Source organism: Pleurodeles waltl, chromosome 9 (assembly GCF_031143425.1).
Source record: "Pleurodeles waltl isolate 20211129_DDA chromosome 9, aPleWal1.hap1.20221129, whole genome shotgun sequence".
Lineage (NCBI taxonomy): Eukaryota > Metazoa > Chordata > Amphibia > Caudata > Salamandridae > Pleurodeles > Pleurodeles waltl.
Window position 1 is genome coordinate 992,553,398 of NC_090448.1, and position 16,215 is coordinate 992,569,612.

At 43.8% G+C, this 16,215-nt stretch overlaps 1 protein-coding gene across 1 annotated transcript in view; it reads left to right on the top strand.

Moving 5' to 3' along the window:
- ALDH6A1 (aldehyde dehydrogenase 6 family member A1) overlaps positions 1-16,215 on the top strand; it is an 80,791-nt gene that overhangs the window by 20,459 nt on the left and 44,117 nt on the right. Inside the window, exons 6-9 of the mRNA XM_069208504.1 lie at positions 7,045-7,347; positions 8,054-8,175; positions 8,566-8,755; positions 9,404-9,585. Coding sequence (XP_069064605.1) covers positions 7,045-7,347; positions 8,054-8,175; positions 8,566-8,755; positions 9,404-9,585 — 797 coding nt within the window. The remainder of the gene's footprint in view (positions 1-7,044; positions 7,348-8,053; positions 8,176-8,565; positions 8,756-9,403; positions 9,586-16,215) is intronic.

Consider the following 16,215-nt stretch of genomic DNA (forward strand, 5'->3'; position numbering starts at 1 on the left):
CTGACGCATATAAAATGTACTTATTTACTGTGGAAGAGGAGAAGTGTCCTCACAGGGAGAAGTTTACATTACAAGAAGGAAACAGGAATATTGGATGGAAGGGATGTCCATTCGAAACCTTTGTACTTCGGCCCTGCTTTTGGCACCCTGATGGCGGCAGAGATACTTAATAGACCAACTTTAAACTTTCTCCTCAGTGCACCACATCCGTTGGATTTCCAGAGAGCTCTCTGAATTACAGGTTGCACTCAGTATCACGTAACCTATATAAGCTCAAAATATTATTGTTTTTATACTTTAGTTATTTTTCTTTGAGATTGTCCTTCTTGCATAGAAAAGTTAAAAAAATTCATGAAATTCGATCCTCTTCAATTAATTTTAATGGTGCTAGTGGTTTTAATAGTCTGGCAGACAGTTTAAGTTATTTCTAGAACGGACGTAAAAACTCACTCTAACTACTATGAAGCAGGCCCAAAGCTAGTCAAACACATTGAAATAACTCACCACGCAGGGCATGCAGTTGACCGAACATCACCACTAGTGAGAAAGCTTACAGAGTGAATGGTTTCAACTGTAGATTCTCTGCTCCAGAACCTAGAGTGGCCATGCTTTGCTAAACTGCAAAGTTCCCCTCTTTGGAAAAATCCGAAGTTTGGTAAAGCAGGGACTGGTACAGTGTGGAATAGCTGCCATTGACACAAGTCTTGGTAGTTTTTAGGCAGCTAGCCCTGTCAAATCACCTGCACACGACCCTCAAAACGAATAATTTGTAATGCTCCCAACTCTTCTGCAATATCATGGCACAAACGCTGTGTAGAAGAGTTAAAACTCCAAATTAATTCTAGTTTTTTTTATTCTGCTTTTATCTTCTAAAGAGTTGCTGCTATTCAACTTCATTTGAATACAGCTCCCATTTTTTTCTACATTTCAACCACACAATAGCATTTCAATTGCTTTTAGCTACGATATCACATAGAGATGTTGGTCCAACTCCTTCCTAACGCAGGTTACACATTGATTGATCATGCTATGATGTCGTGTGCTATTTTCTATGTTAGAACATCGCAAGTCGAAGATTTTGTTGTTCATCTTGAAGTTAGAGTGGAATTCGTAATCAACTAATTTGTAGATAGCAGAAAATTAATAGTTGGCATAAAAGAAGAAATTCATTTTAAGACAGTGTTTAACTTTTGTGTCCTTCCTGAGTGCCAGATGTTGGTGATGGAATCAGAACATTCCAACCTATCTGTTTGTTGCTCCACATAGTGCGCATTGATAGCCACCCAAGCGCTAAATCTGAACATACCAAAGCGACCAGTCATGGAAATATCAAGAGAACATTCCGGCAAAACCCATATCTGAATAAACTCTTGGCAATAATATATCACTAAACACTGGAGGCAACAGGTGAGCACTGCTTGAAAATTCCATCACCTTATACTTCTAAGACATGAAACGCCTGCACCATAGACATGCGTAAGCAGGTTATGTCCAGGAGGGAGATGAACTGGAAGGAGGCAGCTGTGGTAAAAGGTAGACTGACTGCACACCTAGCACCTTATTTTTATGTTTTTAATATATATATATTTTTTATTGGCGTTATAAACCCGTTTATGTAGCGTTACTTTGATTACATTGTTTGCTTCTTGTGGTTTTTCGTTGAATTACATAAGTAGTTGTTTTCCACTCATTATTTGTTTGCTTATCGAGCCATTTTGTATTTTAATGCCTATTTAAAATGCACAATGTTAACCTTTTAATACCTCAGCCGCCACACTAACCATCTGTAAATATAACTGTATGTTTCGATGCTCATCCCATTGCCATCTTAACACCCACGCTCTCTCTCTCGGGCATGAATGGAAAACAATAGTCACATTTCGTTTTTAAGGCATGCACATGTCATAGTACGACCACCACATTCCCCCCAGATCTTCCAGTGTTTGGGTGGGTAGCCTCGTGCTTGATATATCGACTCTTCCAGCTTGGCCTAATAGTTCATGACCACCATCCAGTCGACTAGTAAAGGGGTTCAGTCGGACTTGCAATGTCCCTTCTAGCCACAGTGACACCAATACCCACAAGTGTACATCCCCCTCGGCCCCCCCGGAACCACCCACATCATCAAGGTTGTGCAATGTTTGTAGTGCAGTCGATTGGGTGCTCCACAATTTTGGATAATCTGTCAAAGATTTTGTTCCAGTACTTAGTGATAGTGGGACATTCCCAAACCATATGGAAGAATTAACAGTCTTTAGACAGGCTCATAAGGCAGCTCGTCTTCTTCACCACCCCTATATATAGCAAGCAGCAGGGGGAGGTGTAGGCCATGTGGTGCTATTTAAGCAAAATGAGGCAATGACGTGAGGTGATAACCAGTTGGCACAGAGACATCTTTGCATCTCGCCGGCCCATCCAGCTCTCCCAACGATCTCTAAGGGGACCAAAGTGGTCAGGTGCATTAGCTGCCACGGATCTGTAGAGGGTGGAAATAGTGCCACGTCCCAGTGGTCTGAAGGTGATTTTGGGCTCCTAAGGGCTTCTGTTCTGGCAGATCAGTCAGTGTGGATTGGTGTGCCATCAGGGCATGATGTAGGGATAGGTACTTGCAGAACTGAGATGTGTGTAATGTGAAGTCTGCCTGGAGGTCTGTGAAGGATTTCATGTGTGAGCCTACCTACACATTGCCCAGTTTGTAAATGCCAATGAAGTCCCAAAAGGTGAGGACTTGTAGTCCGGCAGGATGTGCAAACCATTTACTGTGCCACAAGGGGGTTCAATATCAGTTTGTGATTCCATTGGATCCAGCAGAGAGCTGCTGTGCAGCATAGGAGAGTCTCTTGTTTTATCTCTGGAAGTGATCTGGGGAGGGGGGTTTACGTACAGCAGCCCCTCTATATGTTGACGACTGATCATGGACACCTCAAGCTGGAAATCCGGATCCTCATGGCCTTTAAAGATCCACTCATTAATTCCTTGGATCTGGGATGCCTAGAAATAGTGACACAAGTTGGCCATGGCCATCCTGCCGCCATTTGTTTGCACATTTCAGAGTTTTGTTTTTCCACAGAAACGTCAGTATCTCCCCAGCAAGCTGTGTAAACCACGTTTGGGGGATGAAGAGAGGGACATTTTGTATTGTATATAGAAACCTAGGTAGGCGCATCTTTTTAAAAAGGGTCACCTGTCCAAGGACATTGAGAGGTAGGATCATCCATCTGGTCATGTTGCGAGTGGCGCAAGTTACTAGGAGGTGAAGATTCTGACTCCAGGTCAGACCCAGCTGCATGGCAATGTGGACACCGAGGTCCTGAAAGCTTAGACGGTGCACTGGGATCCGGGACTGCTAGGCAGTCGTGGAGCTGTCACCTTTAAGAGGTATCAGGAGTGATTTTGTCCAGTTGACCTGTAGCCTGGAAGCCCCACCATAACTCCATATCTGAAGCAGCTGATGGCCCTATGTCTCCAATATTGACGAAGAAATGGGGCAATAGGAGGAGCAGTCCTCCAGCGGTTTTCCGCCCTTATGGATGACAACAATGGTGGGTATATCCAGCTCGGGAACTAACCTCCCTCCCTTCACAGCATCTTGATACAGATTGAGAAGATGTGGGGCAAGCATATTCTTAAACCTGGAGTAGTACTCTGCTGGGAACTGTCCAGTTCCGGCATCTTGCCTGGTTGTATATCTGCTCTTGCAGTAGTGAATTTCTCCAGTGTAAGTGGCTGATCCAGCAAAGCCCTGGTTGCAGCTGACAGAGTAGCCAGGGGGGAAGTCATCGATGAGAGTGTGTGTGTGTGTGTGTGTGCTCTCAGGCTGGGGGCGAGGGTGCTGTGCATACAGTCCGCTGTGGTATGAGGCAAATGTGCACACAGTCTCCGCCGATGAAGTAAATGTGCCTCCCTCTACTCCCCAAATCATTGAAATCAGTTGGGTCAAGGCCTCCTGGGTTGCGAGCCAGTGGAGGAATTTCATGGTTTTATCACCCCATTGACATGCCTGCAGCGAAGAGGCTAAGAACTCAAGCACAGAGTTGATGCAAGGAGGCTTGATGTTGCAAGCCGCCGTTTGGAATGTTCATCCTGTTTCCTGTGATGCTAATGCTCAAGGTGCAGCAAAGTGGTCTCAAGGTTCACTATCTTCTGTCTGACTATGGATTGTCCACTCATGTATGCTTTCGCTTTACCCCACCTAACTGTCTTCTGGGCAGTTCACAGAGTTCCTAGAGTGTCCACAAAGCCCTGATTTAACTCCGTGAGTTTTCAAGCGGTTTGGAACCATCCCAGTGTGGGGCCCTTGCGAATGGAGTCAGTGCACCGCGGGATGTCCGCAGGTCCCAGTCGTTCACCTCTGCGGCCGGAGCAAATCCTTGCAATCCCCAGGTGTCACGCACAGCTCCAGGTGTCACGCACAGCTCCAGGTGTCACTTCAGGAGCTGGGCAACTGTAATCTTGAAATCCTTGCGGTTTCTTCAGGATGCTGTGTACTTTCTGCAGGGTTACCAATGGTCCTGGCAAAACCAGCAGATCCCTCTCCAGTGCCCTTGTAATCGCAATCGCTATGAGATCTGGTGTTTGGTTCCTTCCAGCAGACAAGCGGATCACAGCAGCAAGGCCGGTCGAGGATCTCTCTAGTGAGCCTCCTCGATCTTGCTCAGTCAGGCCACGCTCCCTCACATTAGGAAGTATTTCTTAAAGTATTTTCCTAAAAGAGAAGACGTGTCTGTCAGGGAGAGTTTAGTAAGGGTATTCATTGTATTTGAGCACCTCCTACATAGTATCCCAACTATGGGCAATAACAATTTTTCCTTGGTTCAGGTACATTCTTCTTTTGCAAGTGGCCATTTTCGGTTTCTATCCATTCAACAGCTATCAAGTGCCATCTACTGATAGAAGGGGGATTATAGTGTTTTTCCAGTTTATGGTAATATTTCGACACGCTAATAATAAAGCTTAAGTCATTGAGTTTCCCCGTGGCTTTGTCTTGCCTAGGGTGTGAGGAGAGACCGATTATACATATCCGAGTGTATTATTTACTCCCCCCCCCCCCCCCCCCCACCCCCCAAATAGCCTGTATCAGTGCAGAGGTGATCCAACCTCAATTTAACTGTAGTGAGGTAAGGACCACATCGTATGAGGAATATCCGCCTTAGTTGAACTACATCGAGGACAGATATTGGAAGCTCCAGGATAAATCTTATTCATTCTTTTGGGTGTTAAAAAAAGCCCTGTTTATTACATTAAACTGAAGCAGTTTAAATTTCGCACTATTTTGTGTTGATATGCAAGGATCTTCTCCTAGCACCTTAATATATTCAAGTTCTGAAACATTTACACATTCAAATATGAGTTTCCAACTTAAACATCTGCTGCCTCTGGACGTCAAAAAGAGAGGCACACACTGTGAGCCTGCAAGCACCTCACCCTTCATTTAAATAACACAAAGAATCCCATTCAAACATCGAATTGTGTTAATCATTTCCTTTATATGTTCACCTGCACATTTCTATTACACAGCTTGTCATAGTCCCCAGATATCACAGCCAACGTGTTTCATACTCTGAACTTTATCGAGGCTGGAAAATGAATGTATACATAACTCCCCATGACTCATAGTGTGATACTTGTTCTACAAATTATTGGGCAGTAGACCATATGTACAAATGCAGATTTTTAAATTGGCTACAAAAATTACACAGTCCATTGCAAGAGCACTTGTGAGATCAACATCCATGTTTCTTTGCGGTGGCATATAATTTGATTAAGGTTAGGAGGAATTAGAAAACCTCATTATAGTCAAATACACAATTTAAAAAAGTTATTTAATTTTCTTATTTCAATACATGATATTTATATAGCCTCTCATCATTTACTTGGGTATGGAACAAGTTCCAGAGCGTGAGCTGCTACCCCCAATTCAACATCAAGCCTCCGTGCATAAACTGTGTATCAATAAATGAGTGCAATAAGCTTTTCCATCAGTGAGGTTAGTTGTGCTAAATTTGTAACTTTAAACCATCCTCGTTCAGTGGTAAAATGTTCCACATGTATCATCAAATTGTTACTTTTCAGGCCCGCATTATGAGGGGCCCCGAAAATGGGCCATATTTTCCCCATCTTTGGTGTTACCAATACCATGAGTACCGGTAACTACTGGAGAAAATCCAAACCATTATGAGTTGGACCTTAAGGGTTCACTAAGAAACTAAGTTACCTTGGAATCCATAATTCTGGGTCTGATCGCTCAATCCACCCCATTACCCCCCCCCCCCCCCCCCCGCCCCCCCCATGTAATTCCTCTTGTTTTCAGACCTTCACACAGATTTTTGCTGTTTTCAAACTAAAAAAAATATATTATTTTGATAGGGGCTTGTAACTGCTGTTACTTCCGTCTTCACTGAGTCACATATATATTATGTGCTTATTCCAATAAAATCAGGCTGCAAGAGAATCGCCAATCATAGGGGTTCCATTTTAACTTTATTAAATAGATATACTCCATGAACAATATACCTTGTTAAAGTAATAGGAATATTGTAAAAGAATTGTAATAGTAAATGAAATTCACCTACTAATATCCTGTTCCAAAAAATTGTAGCCTCTAGTTGTCATCCATTGATTAGGTCATCTTAATTTAAGTTTACCTCTCATTGCAGATTATAATGTTAGTTATCTGTTCTGACGCTGGTTGCGATGCCGAGCTTCTAACTGGTAGTATACGTGGATTGAAAACTCTACAATGAAATGATTGATAACAGTGTGTGCTCCTGTTTTATATGCCCTGTGGAGTGGCTCCACACCCTGCCCTTGATGGACTCTCTCCGCTTCTCGGATTGGCCTTGTTCCTTGTGGGTGTGTTGGCACATATGGTGCGCTTACCTCAGGGCTGTCTTAATTTGGACCTCAACCACTCAACTAGGCCTGCATTATAATATATTTGGTATTTACATGCCAAGGTCACAAACAGGGGACACAAATGTGGCTGAAGGTATATGCATTAAACAAAGCATTTGTCTATGTTCACGGGATCTCTTCCTCTTACAGAGGTGGTGGAGCACGCCTGCAGTATTACATCTTTGATGCTAGGAGAAACCTTGCCCTCTATCACAAAGGACATGGACACCTGCACTTACCGCCTGCCACTTGGCGTATGCGCTGGCATCGCTCCCTTCAACTTCCCTGCCATGATCCCTCTCTGGATGTTCCCTATGGCCATGGTGTGTGGAAACACCTACCTGATGAAGCCGTCGGAACGTGTGCCTGGAGCCACCATGCTACTGGCCAAACTCCTCCAAGACTCTGGAGCTCCTGATGGCACCTTGAATATCATCCATGGGCAACATGCAGGTAGGGTGCTCAACACGCATGTGTGCCGGAGGTGGAGTTTCAGTATAGGTGAGATAGCACAGCTGTTGTGTCCTCCTGGGACTTTAAAATGCGGTTACTTGAAAGAAGAGGGCTTAGGCAGGAGGAAACTCTGAGAATGAATTGAGATTGGGGTTATATTGTCAGGACACTGTTGCCAACTACATTAGTGAAGAATGATGGCAGACGTAGAAAGAAGTTGTGGTGTTATGGAGAATGGTGGAAGATGGCACGGTGAACTTGCCTCAAATAGAGAAGGAGATTAGGGGTTGGGATTGTGAGGGTTGGGGGTGGGGGTGTAGGGGACACCAAGTCTATGGTTGGTAAAAGTAGTTTGAAAGTGAGGATTGGGCATTGGTGGCCAAGGTTGGTGGGGGAGGGTGGATGGTATCATTGCTACCAGGGAAGAAGGCAGATGAGGGTGGATTACCACTAGTGAATTGTGATAAAGGAGTTTTGGGGGAGGTTGGTGGATTTTGGTTGAAGCGAAAGCTAAGGTTGCCAAAGTGTTAAGGGGGCATTGTGAGCAGCTGAGTTGGAATGGTTATTACTACATGAAGGAATCGGATGGTTTGTTTTGGGGGGTGGGGGTGTTGGGAGGGGAATGGGACGGATATGTGTTTATTATTACTGGTGAGGTATGAACACTAAGGCAGACATGTAGTAAGTGCTTTGTCTTTTTTCCAAGCTGTGGACTTCATTTGCGATCATCCAGCTATCAAGGCAATCAGCTTCGTGGGGTCTAACCAGGCTGGAGAGCACATCTATGAACGAGGATCCAAGAACGGCAAGAGGGTCCAGTCCAACATGGTATGACATTCTAATTTCTCACTAAATCAGCCTCACCTCCCCAGTACAATTGCAGTACAATTAATGTAAATAAAGTGCTGAGTTGAGTATGGAGCCAGCAGGGTGGAAAGTAGCTAAAGCTGCTTGCTAGATGTTGCAAAATCAGGTACACTCTAGTAATTACTTTAATGTGGATCTAGTTGTAGTTAGTGTGTGTGCTGCTGGCTGGCTGTGGGTAATTCTGCAGTGTGGGCAAGCAGTGTGGCCATGAGTAGTGTTTCAGTGAGCATAGCTGTAGCTGGCTGATCTCTGGGTGAGCTGAAGTGTCTGCACGTGGCCTAGCTTTGGGATCAGCTGCTGTTGTGCTGGCATTTATTAAATCTCGTGATTCAACTGACATTTTTTCCCCAGGGGGCAAAGAACCATGGTGTGGTGATGCCCGATGCCAATAAAGAGAACACTCTGAACCAGCTGGTGGGAGCAGCTTTTGGGGCAGCTGGGCAGCGTTGCATGGCTCTGTCCACTGCTGTCTTGGTTGGGGAAGCCCGGTCCTGGCTCCCAGAGCTGGTAGAAAGATCCAAGAAGCTTCGTGTGAATGCTGGTGAGAATCATCTTGTTGTCATCCTGTCCTGTGCTCACACCTTGTGTCTGATGGTGTAAAAGTTTCACTCAATATTGAAATCCCCATTATTGTGTGGGTTTTTGAGCCTGTAACTTATCTTTGTGTTCAAGCAAACCTGTTTCTTTGGGGGTTGGGATTTTGGGGATTTCGGAGTTACTTTTCCCTGTAAGTAAGACTACCTGGTTGTTTGTAGCTGCCAGGGCATGTAACACGTGGAAAGGCTGGAATGATAAACTAAAGTTGAAACAGAAAGGCTGGGTTTTTAGATCTTCTCAAAAAGGGTGCACAGGTATGGGCCATTAGAGAGGAGAAAGTGAGCAGCAGTTAGTAGTAAGAATGCCTTGCAGTAATTTGTTGATAGCAAAGAGGGTAAGGAACGTTAAAGGCGGTGATGAACTGACAGGGTGCAGTTGGCAAGAGTAGCTCAAGAGAGGAAGGTGGTCGGGGTGGGTGTTTGGATTGAAGGAGATCCTCTAGGTTTTGTTCGAGATTACTGTGGGCATGGTAGCAAAGGTAGACGTAAGTTGGTGAATAGCCATGCTTTTCCTCACAATAATACCTGAAGTGCCTTGGCTCTGTAATAGCTACTGATTTTCGTTTTTGAAGCCTAACCCCTTCTGTTTGTAGGAGACCAGCCAGGGGCTGACTTGGGGCCCTTGATCAGCAAAAGTGCCCAAGAGCGAGTCTGCAGCCTGGTTGAAAGTGGAGTGAAGGAGGGTGCAAGTCTTCTCCTGGATGGGCGCAACATCAAAGTGAAAGGTTACGAAAATGGGAACTTTGTGGGCCCTACGATTTTGGCTAAAGTGCAGGTGAGCAAGAAATAATGAGCATGATGGGAAATGACTTGGTGATCAGGGGACATATTCTTCATATTGAAAAGTTAAAATGCAGAGGTTTCTTGTTTGTCCTCTTCTGCCCCTCTGAATATGATGGAGTGCAGAATTCCCAAGGGAAAAAGTGTAAATGTGAAAGGACTAATGAAAATGTAGGACCCCAGTAGGGGGTCTCAGTTCTGAAGGGGGGACATAGTGCTGGACTTGTGATAGCATACCCAGGCACACGCTGGTGTACTAAATTTTAAGAGCCTGTTTGTAAAAAAAAAAAATGGTGTTGTCAATGGTTGTGCTTGGCTGCCACAACCACAGGACTATGGGGACACAATGGACTGTTCAGTTCCACCAGCATTCAGAGTAGATATGAAGGCAACCACGACATTAAATGCTAACTGTATGCAAAAATGTAGGGGTTAGAGACTTGAGTCTAGTCGTTTTGCACCCTTAGTGATTGGCCCCAGTGAAGGGGGAAGAACTTCAACATCTTCAGCGACGAAGACAAACTTCTGTCTCTCTAGAACTAGATGGGAAGCATTGAAAACTCCCTGTGGCTATAAACTCCACTCCAATAGTACGGGTATAAAGTTCTGCATCACCAGGCCCACGTGGCTGCCTTTTTCCTCTTATCTGGTCATTCACTCAGTTCTGTGGTGCAACTGTATTATGCATTCTGTACCTCTGCTCACTCTTGGTTAGGTTGTTCTGCACCCATTCTGTAACTCTGTCCTCTTTTCTCAAGTCTCCTGTAGTTTTTTTTTTTTAAGTGTGGGGGGCGTGGATTACTTTTCATTTTTATATGCAGGCAGAATACATCATGACGGGTACAACGTATCCCTCCTCTGAAACTCACATTGGTTACCCCTCATTGAACATCTTCATACTGTGTTCATGCCCATCATACTTCGGTTTATCGACTACAGACATTTTTTATTATTATGTAACTGCACTGAGCAACTTCTATAAGGAGTGGCCCAGAGAATTAGCAAATCAGAGGGGTGAAGAAGCAGGAAGAGGCACAGGAGGTCATTGAATAAAGAGAAAAGAGAGAGGGCATCGTGGGGAATGCCAGAAAGGGAGAGATGCACATCATCGAGGTGCCAGTAGTATCAAACACTAGCACTTTAGGAACCAGCTCCCAATCCCTTTTACATCTTACAGTTAGGCTACAAGAACTACAGTTTCACTAAATTAAAACCAGTTGATGCCGTTACATGCACCATCTCCTGTCTAGATAGAACACTTGCCCAGTTTTGCCAAACCATCAACTTTGTAGGATTCTACACACAGGCTTTGACTCTCATATTGCAAAGTTCTTTACGGAGGACCTGAAACTGCTGGCAACTGCATTAAGTCTGCTCAGTAAAGTTTAGGAAGAGGAGCTCTCTATTCCTGTCTAATTGAAGACACTTCTCTAGGGAAGCTGCTTTCTGCATGATGGACTCCCTGAGATCTGGGTCAAGGGGAACAACCATAATCGTGCCCCCATGAGCCTGTGTATCTGGCCTAGTAGAAGTTGATGGAAGACTGAACCCCTTCCCCACCTCTCCACTCTGCCATTCTAGGGTGCATCCTAGTGGTCATCACGACTCAAATACTGGATACTCTTTCACTGCTTTCCACAGCCTCCACCCTATTCTCCCATATAATCATGGTATTCACTGCGGTCTCCTTAAAGCCAATGTGATTCCACTGCTATTATTCAAGATCACCTGTTTAATTCTCCAATTGCAAAACTCTGACATCCATAGTATTCTCTGCTTTCTCTGTCTTGATTACCTTGGGTCCCATCGCTCCCAGATGTAACTCCATTGCTAGATTTTTCAGCCTTGTCTATTTTCTTAGGTCGGAGTCTGTGTGAGCAGCATGCTCAAGCAAGACACTGTATTCTTTACAAAAAGGGCTTGGAGCCTGCCTATTGCTTACCATTCGTTGAGCTTCAGTGTCACTCTTCTTTGCTGCCTTCTAATTGGACGGTGCAGGCCAGGCATCTGTTCCTGTTTCTTCTGACGCATGGACCAAGCACAGATTATTATTATTAAGTGTCTCCCCACTGCTTGCTGTGTGATTTTTTTTTTTTTTTTTTTTTTTTTTTTTTTTTTTTTCTTTAACCGGTGCGGCTTCGTTCTCTCCCCACCACCACTTCTGTGTTGCTGCCCCTCTCCCACTACCCCTTCCCACCATCTTTGCTTGTTTATTTTGTCAAAGGCAATTGCAGACAGAAGGAGAATCTTCCGCCCATGTTTGTGGAAAAGGTTTCATCCAAATACTTCCCTTTTTTTTATTTTTTTTATTTAAATGGCTATAGCCCACCACTTGTCCGCAAGCACCGTGTAGAGGGTGCGTGGAAAAAAACGCCATAAGATATGAGTTTTAAAGATGGGTGTGATTTCTGACAGTGGTGGCTGTCTGGGCAGAGGGCCAACAAGCAATCACGATGGGCATGTTAGCTTGTTGAGAGGGAGCCCTGCATTCACTTCCGCCTTAGTAACGCATTGGACAGTGACAACTTCTGTGTGTTGGGGGCTTCTAAAAGTTCCAATCATGTCCTGGTTTCAATTACCGACTTAGCATTTTTTTTTATTACAGGTGTTTCGCTAATATTCCAATAATGTGAGGGCTGTTAAACTAATACGCCAAAAAGATCCAGACTAAAAGCTGTACCTAATATGACACTTATATGGATAGTGGTCTATGGCAGTGGTTCCCAACCTGTGGTCCGGGGACCCCGGGGGTCCGCAAAGCCTTCTAAGGGGGTCCGCGACTGCTTTGAAAATTAAAAAATATTGACAAATTAGGTCCCATACTTCCATTAATGACTCAGTGGGGGTCCCTGGGTTCCATTAATGATAAAGTGGGGGTCCACAGAAGTCAAAAGGTTGGGAACCTCTGGTCTATGGAGTTTTCAGCACGTTGATGTTTTATCACCAAACAGTACTATTTGGCATATTTATCATAATTTTGTATAGACCTACTCTTCCTAAATGCTGAACTGCAAAACAGTTTTAACCACAAGGCGATTCTTCTTCTTTTTTTTTTTAACTGATGCCTTATAATAACCGTAGCGTGCTCCCTGCAGGCATGGTTGATGCTAGGTGCTTTCATCACCTGTTATTTTGCAGCAGAATGGTGCGCATTTTGTCACTTCTTAGGGTGAGAGTTACAGATGATGCAACCTGATCTTACTAGAATTTTGGTACTGGAGTTAGATCAATAGTGTTTTATTTTATTTTTTAATTTGGGATATTTTTAAGCATGGATTAGTTCCAAAGGGCCCTCAAAGAAACACTAGAACCACCTTCATTTCATCTTGCCACTGCAAAGATATTTCTCCTTTCTGCCAAACTATAGTGGTCACAATCTTTTGGCAACCGCTGACAGAGGTTTGCTTTTGCTTTGAGTTAGGACTAACGTCTAGAAACGTATATTTATTTTCTTGAGCTACCTATCCTGCGAGTAATCAGAGCCTCTCCATTCCATTACTTGTTGGTTATCTTTCTTTTACTTTTTTGGACGACGTTTCACAATTTTCGCACACATGTTGACTCCATGAAATTTCCTTCGCCCTGGTGAGCCCCTTTGGACACTTTGCCTTCATAGGATTGAAAGGTTGCCATCCGGTACTGAGCTGTATATTGGAAAGTAATGTTCAATTAAAACAAACGCAGGCGTCTCTTCCCCCCCCCCCCCCCCTCTCTGACTTTACTTGTACTTTGTATCCAAGTGCATCTTCTTTGGATGCACTGTATATATGTGTATTCACTTTCACACTACTATGCTATCAACACTTCCTGCTTCTTTGTTACAGCCCCCTTTGGAATCAGGATATATTTTGAAATATCCAATGTGTTTCAGAAGGTTCTGAAACTTTACATAGAGGTAATTAAACTCTAACTTTTTTTTATTTTTTATTAAACAAATATTTAATAAAACAAGAATTGGACAACTAAGGTAAGTTAAATCTCGCCAACCAACTAGTTCTCGTTAGTACATGTTGCCCACCTCCATGGATTAGCTGCTCGAGGCAGAGAAACTCAAAAATAATTACAAAACCAGGAAGAGGGCAACAGATTCATCAACGTGAAATAAATCTGTTTATTGAAGAAGTACTCCATAGATTTTGAGTTCGTAGTAAAAATATATTTTTTTATTGCTCTTAAGTTGCTTGATAATAAAGCACATTTGAACAGCCTGCATATTCCGCTCACAGACACAAAAGAGCTTCTTGGGGGCTCTGTATTTCACATTCGCTGTCCAGGTAAGTCCTTCCTTCTCACGCAGATTCCTCATCTATCCGATACTGTTGATGCAACATTCTCAGTCTCAAGTAGCACATTCAGTTTGTCAACTTGATGAACTGCTTTATTTCATGTTAAGAAATATGTTGCCTCTCTTGTTCGGTAATTTAATAAAACATAAGTTTGAGGCTCATTCGTTAAATCATCTTGTTGTAACAGTTCATATGGAGATGGTGGCACAGGAGATCTTCACAGTGGGGTGAAGAGGGGAGTAAATGGTTACAACCTAGTATGGTCTGTCCTGCTGCATGGCAGCCATGCCGCAGAACAACATGGCAAAACGTTGGCAAAGCCAATAGGTCTCATTGCGTAGTTGAGACCTTTTGGCTTTGCTTGTTTTAATAAGGTCTCCAAGGTGCCCATCTTTCTCCGGCCTCTTGCCAGTCTTCCAAGTAACCCTACTTCCACCTTCTTCTTATTGCCAGGAGTACCTTTTCCATGGGAGCTGAAGAAATCTTGTTTCCCTTGTTTCACATGTGTTCTCGTCATATTTTAGCTCTTATTATCCACCGTCGTCCTTCAACAGAGGAACTCTTTCTTTCGAAGCCATTGGGAAAGGCTGCTGCTTCCTTGGGACCTCTTCCCTGCCAAGGCCATCTTCAGACCTAAGCTGGCCCAAGCCAGTTAATTATGCACTGGTCTCTGTTCATCCAGCACCTTCTCCTGCCACTGTATTATCTCCTGGTCTCACAGCAGCCCGTCCATCCCCAGAGCAACCAGGTTGTTCTGCTCTCACTAGAGATGCCACTTCCAGCCACACCGCGCTTCCTGCCTCACTCTTTGGATAACTGTTGAGCGAAAAAAAATAAAGGGATGAGGGATCGGAGTTCCAATCACCCCCTGGAGGTCCCAGCCTCTTGCAGACGGTTGTACAGAGGTTACAACATGGACTCCGTACTTGGGGCCTCAACAGTACAGCCATTTTCTCCCAACTCTCTAGCTCCAGCTTGTGGTTTTATTTTTTTTTGACGCAAGGAAATCATACCCCTGATACTCTGGTTAAAATTAGTCTTAGGCTTTCATGTCCCAGAACGTGCATCTGTTGCCTCCTGTTGTGCTTCATTGTACACAATACAAACAGCAAAAACCCATGTAAAGTAAACGTATTAAAAAAAAAAAAAAAAAAAAAAAAAAAATCCTATCATTTTAACCATCTTCTCTGTACTCTAGTAAGTAAAGGGATTCTGTAGATACCCCAGGGTTTTTTTTTTTCTTAATCATCTTTGGAGCCTTTTTTGCCATTATAATTTTTTGAAAACCCCAAGGATGAAGCATGGCATCTGGCTGGGCATGTATGGGCTTACCTGACATTTAAAAAAATATATATTCACTCTACATGGAAGATGCGCACAGGACTTATAGGCTGTACTCCTTCCACGGGTGATTCCCTTTTGGGCACAGCAGTGATCTATTGTTGTCCCCCCTCCCACCGCTTTTTTTGTATTACGGCTTGGAGGTGGCCATTCCTAATGCCTCACGCCCTCTTGCTTCTTCCCTCAGAATTTCTGAGGGTTCGTGGTACAGTGTGCTTCATTGGTCACCTAGAGGCTAGTTAGTGCCAGGTCCATGGTGTGCTGCTATCTGCTATGCTTAACACAACTATGTATTTATTGCAGACCTCAGTAGTCATGTTCCAATTCCTCACTGAAATATGGCTCTCTAACACAAGCAAGTTCTACCTGACCTTAGCCCCTCCAGATTGCTTTATTGAATGTGTGGACAGGGTTTAAAATGTGTGCCTGGGGCAGGTCAGGGGACATTTGCCATTCATTTTAAGAACCATCTGTCTTTTAGTATTTGCTCATTTCTTTTTAATTATGCTTACTAATCCGTGATCATTAAATGGCTTCTGTCATTAAATGTTGCACCTTACTGTTGCTTGAAATGCAGAGGACAGTTTGCTGCTCAACCTTGTGATCAAATCGTGCCTGTGTCACCTAATTCAGCATGCTCTAGCTCTGGGATGGCCTCGCAACTTTTAAATGTACTTCACCTTCCTGTGTTTGTACAATATATCATATACTTACTTGCACAGTGTTAGGTTGGGTGTAGTCTTGTTAAGATCAAAAATATTAAAATGGTTCCTCCTGATTAGCCAGTCTGTCGTTTTCAAGTTCTGCTTCCCATGTGTTCAACTAGCATGATTTCCTTGTCCACAGGGTTTGGAGCAAACATAACTGCAAACCTGAAGCTTATTGAATTGCTCACCTCTTTGGTTGTGACTTAGACGGTGTCTGATATATTTCCAGCAGTTTGCTCCATTACTCTTGCAGCCCTCTCTCTGGTGCAAAAACAACAAATTCAGGTTCAT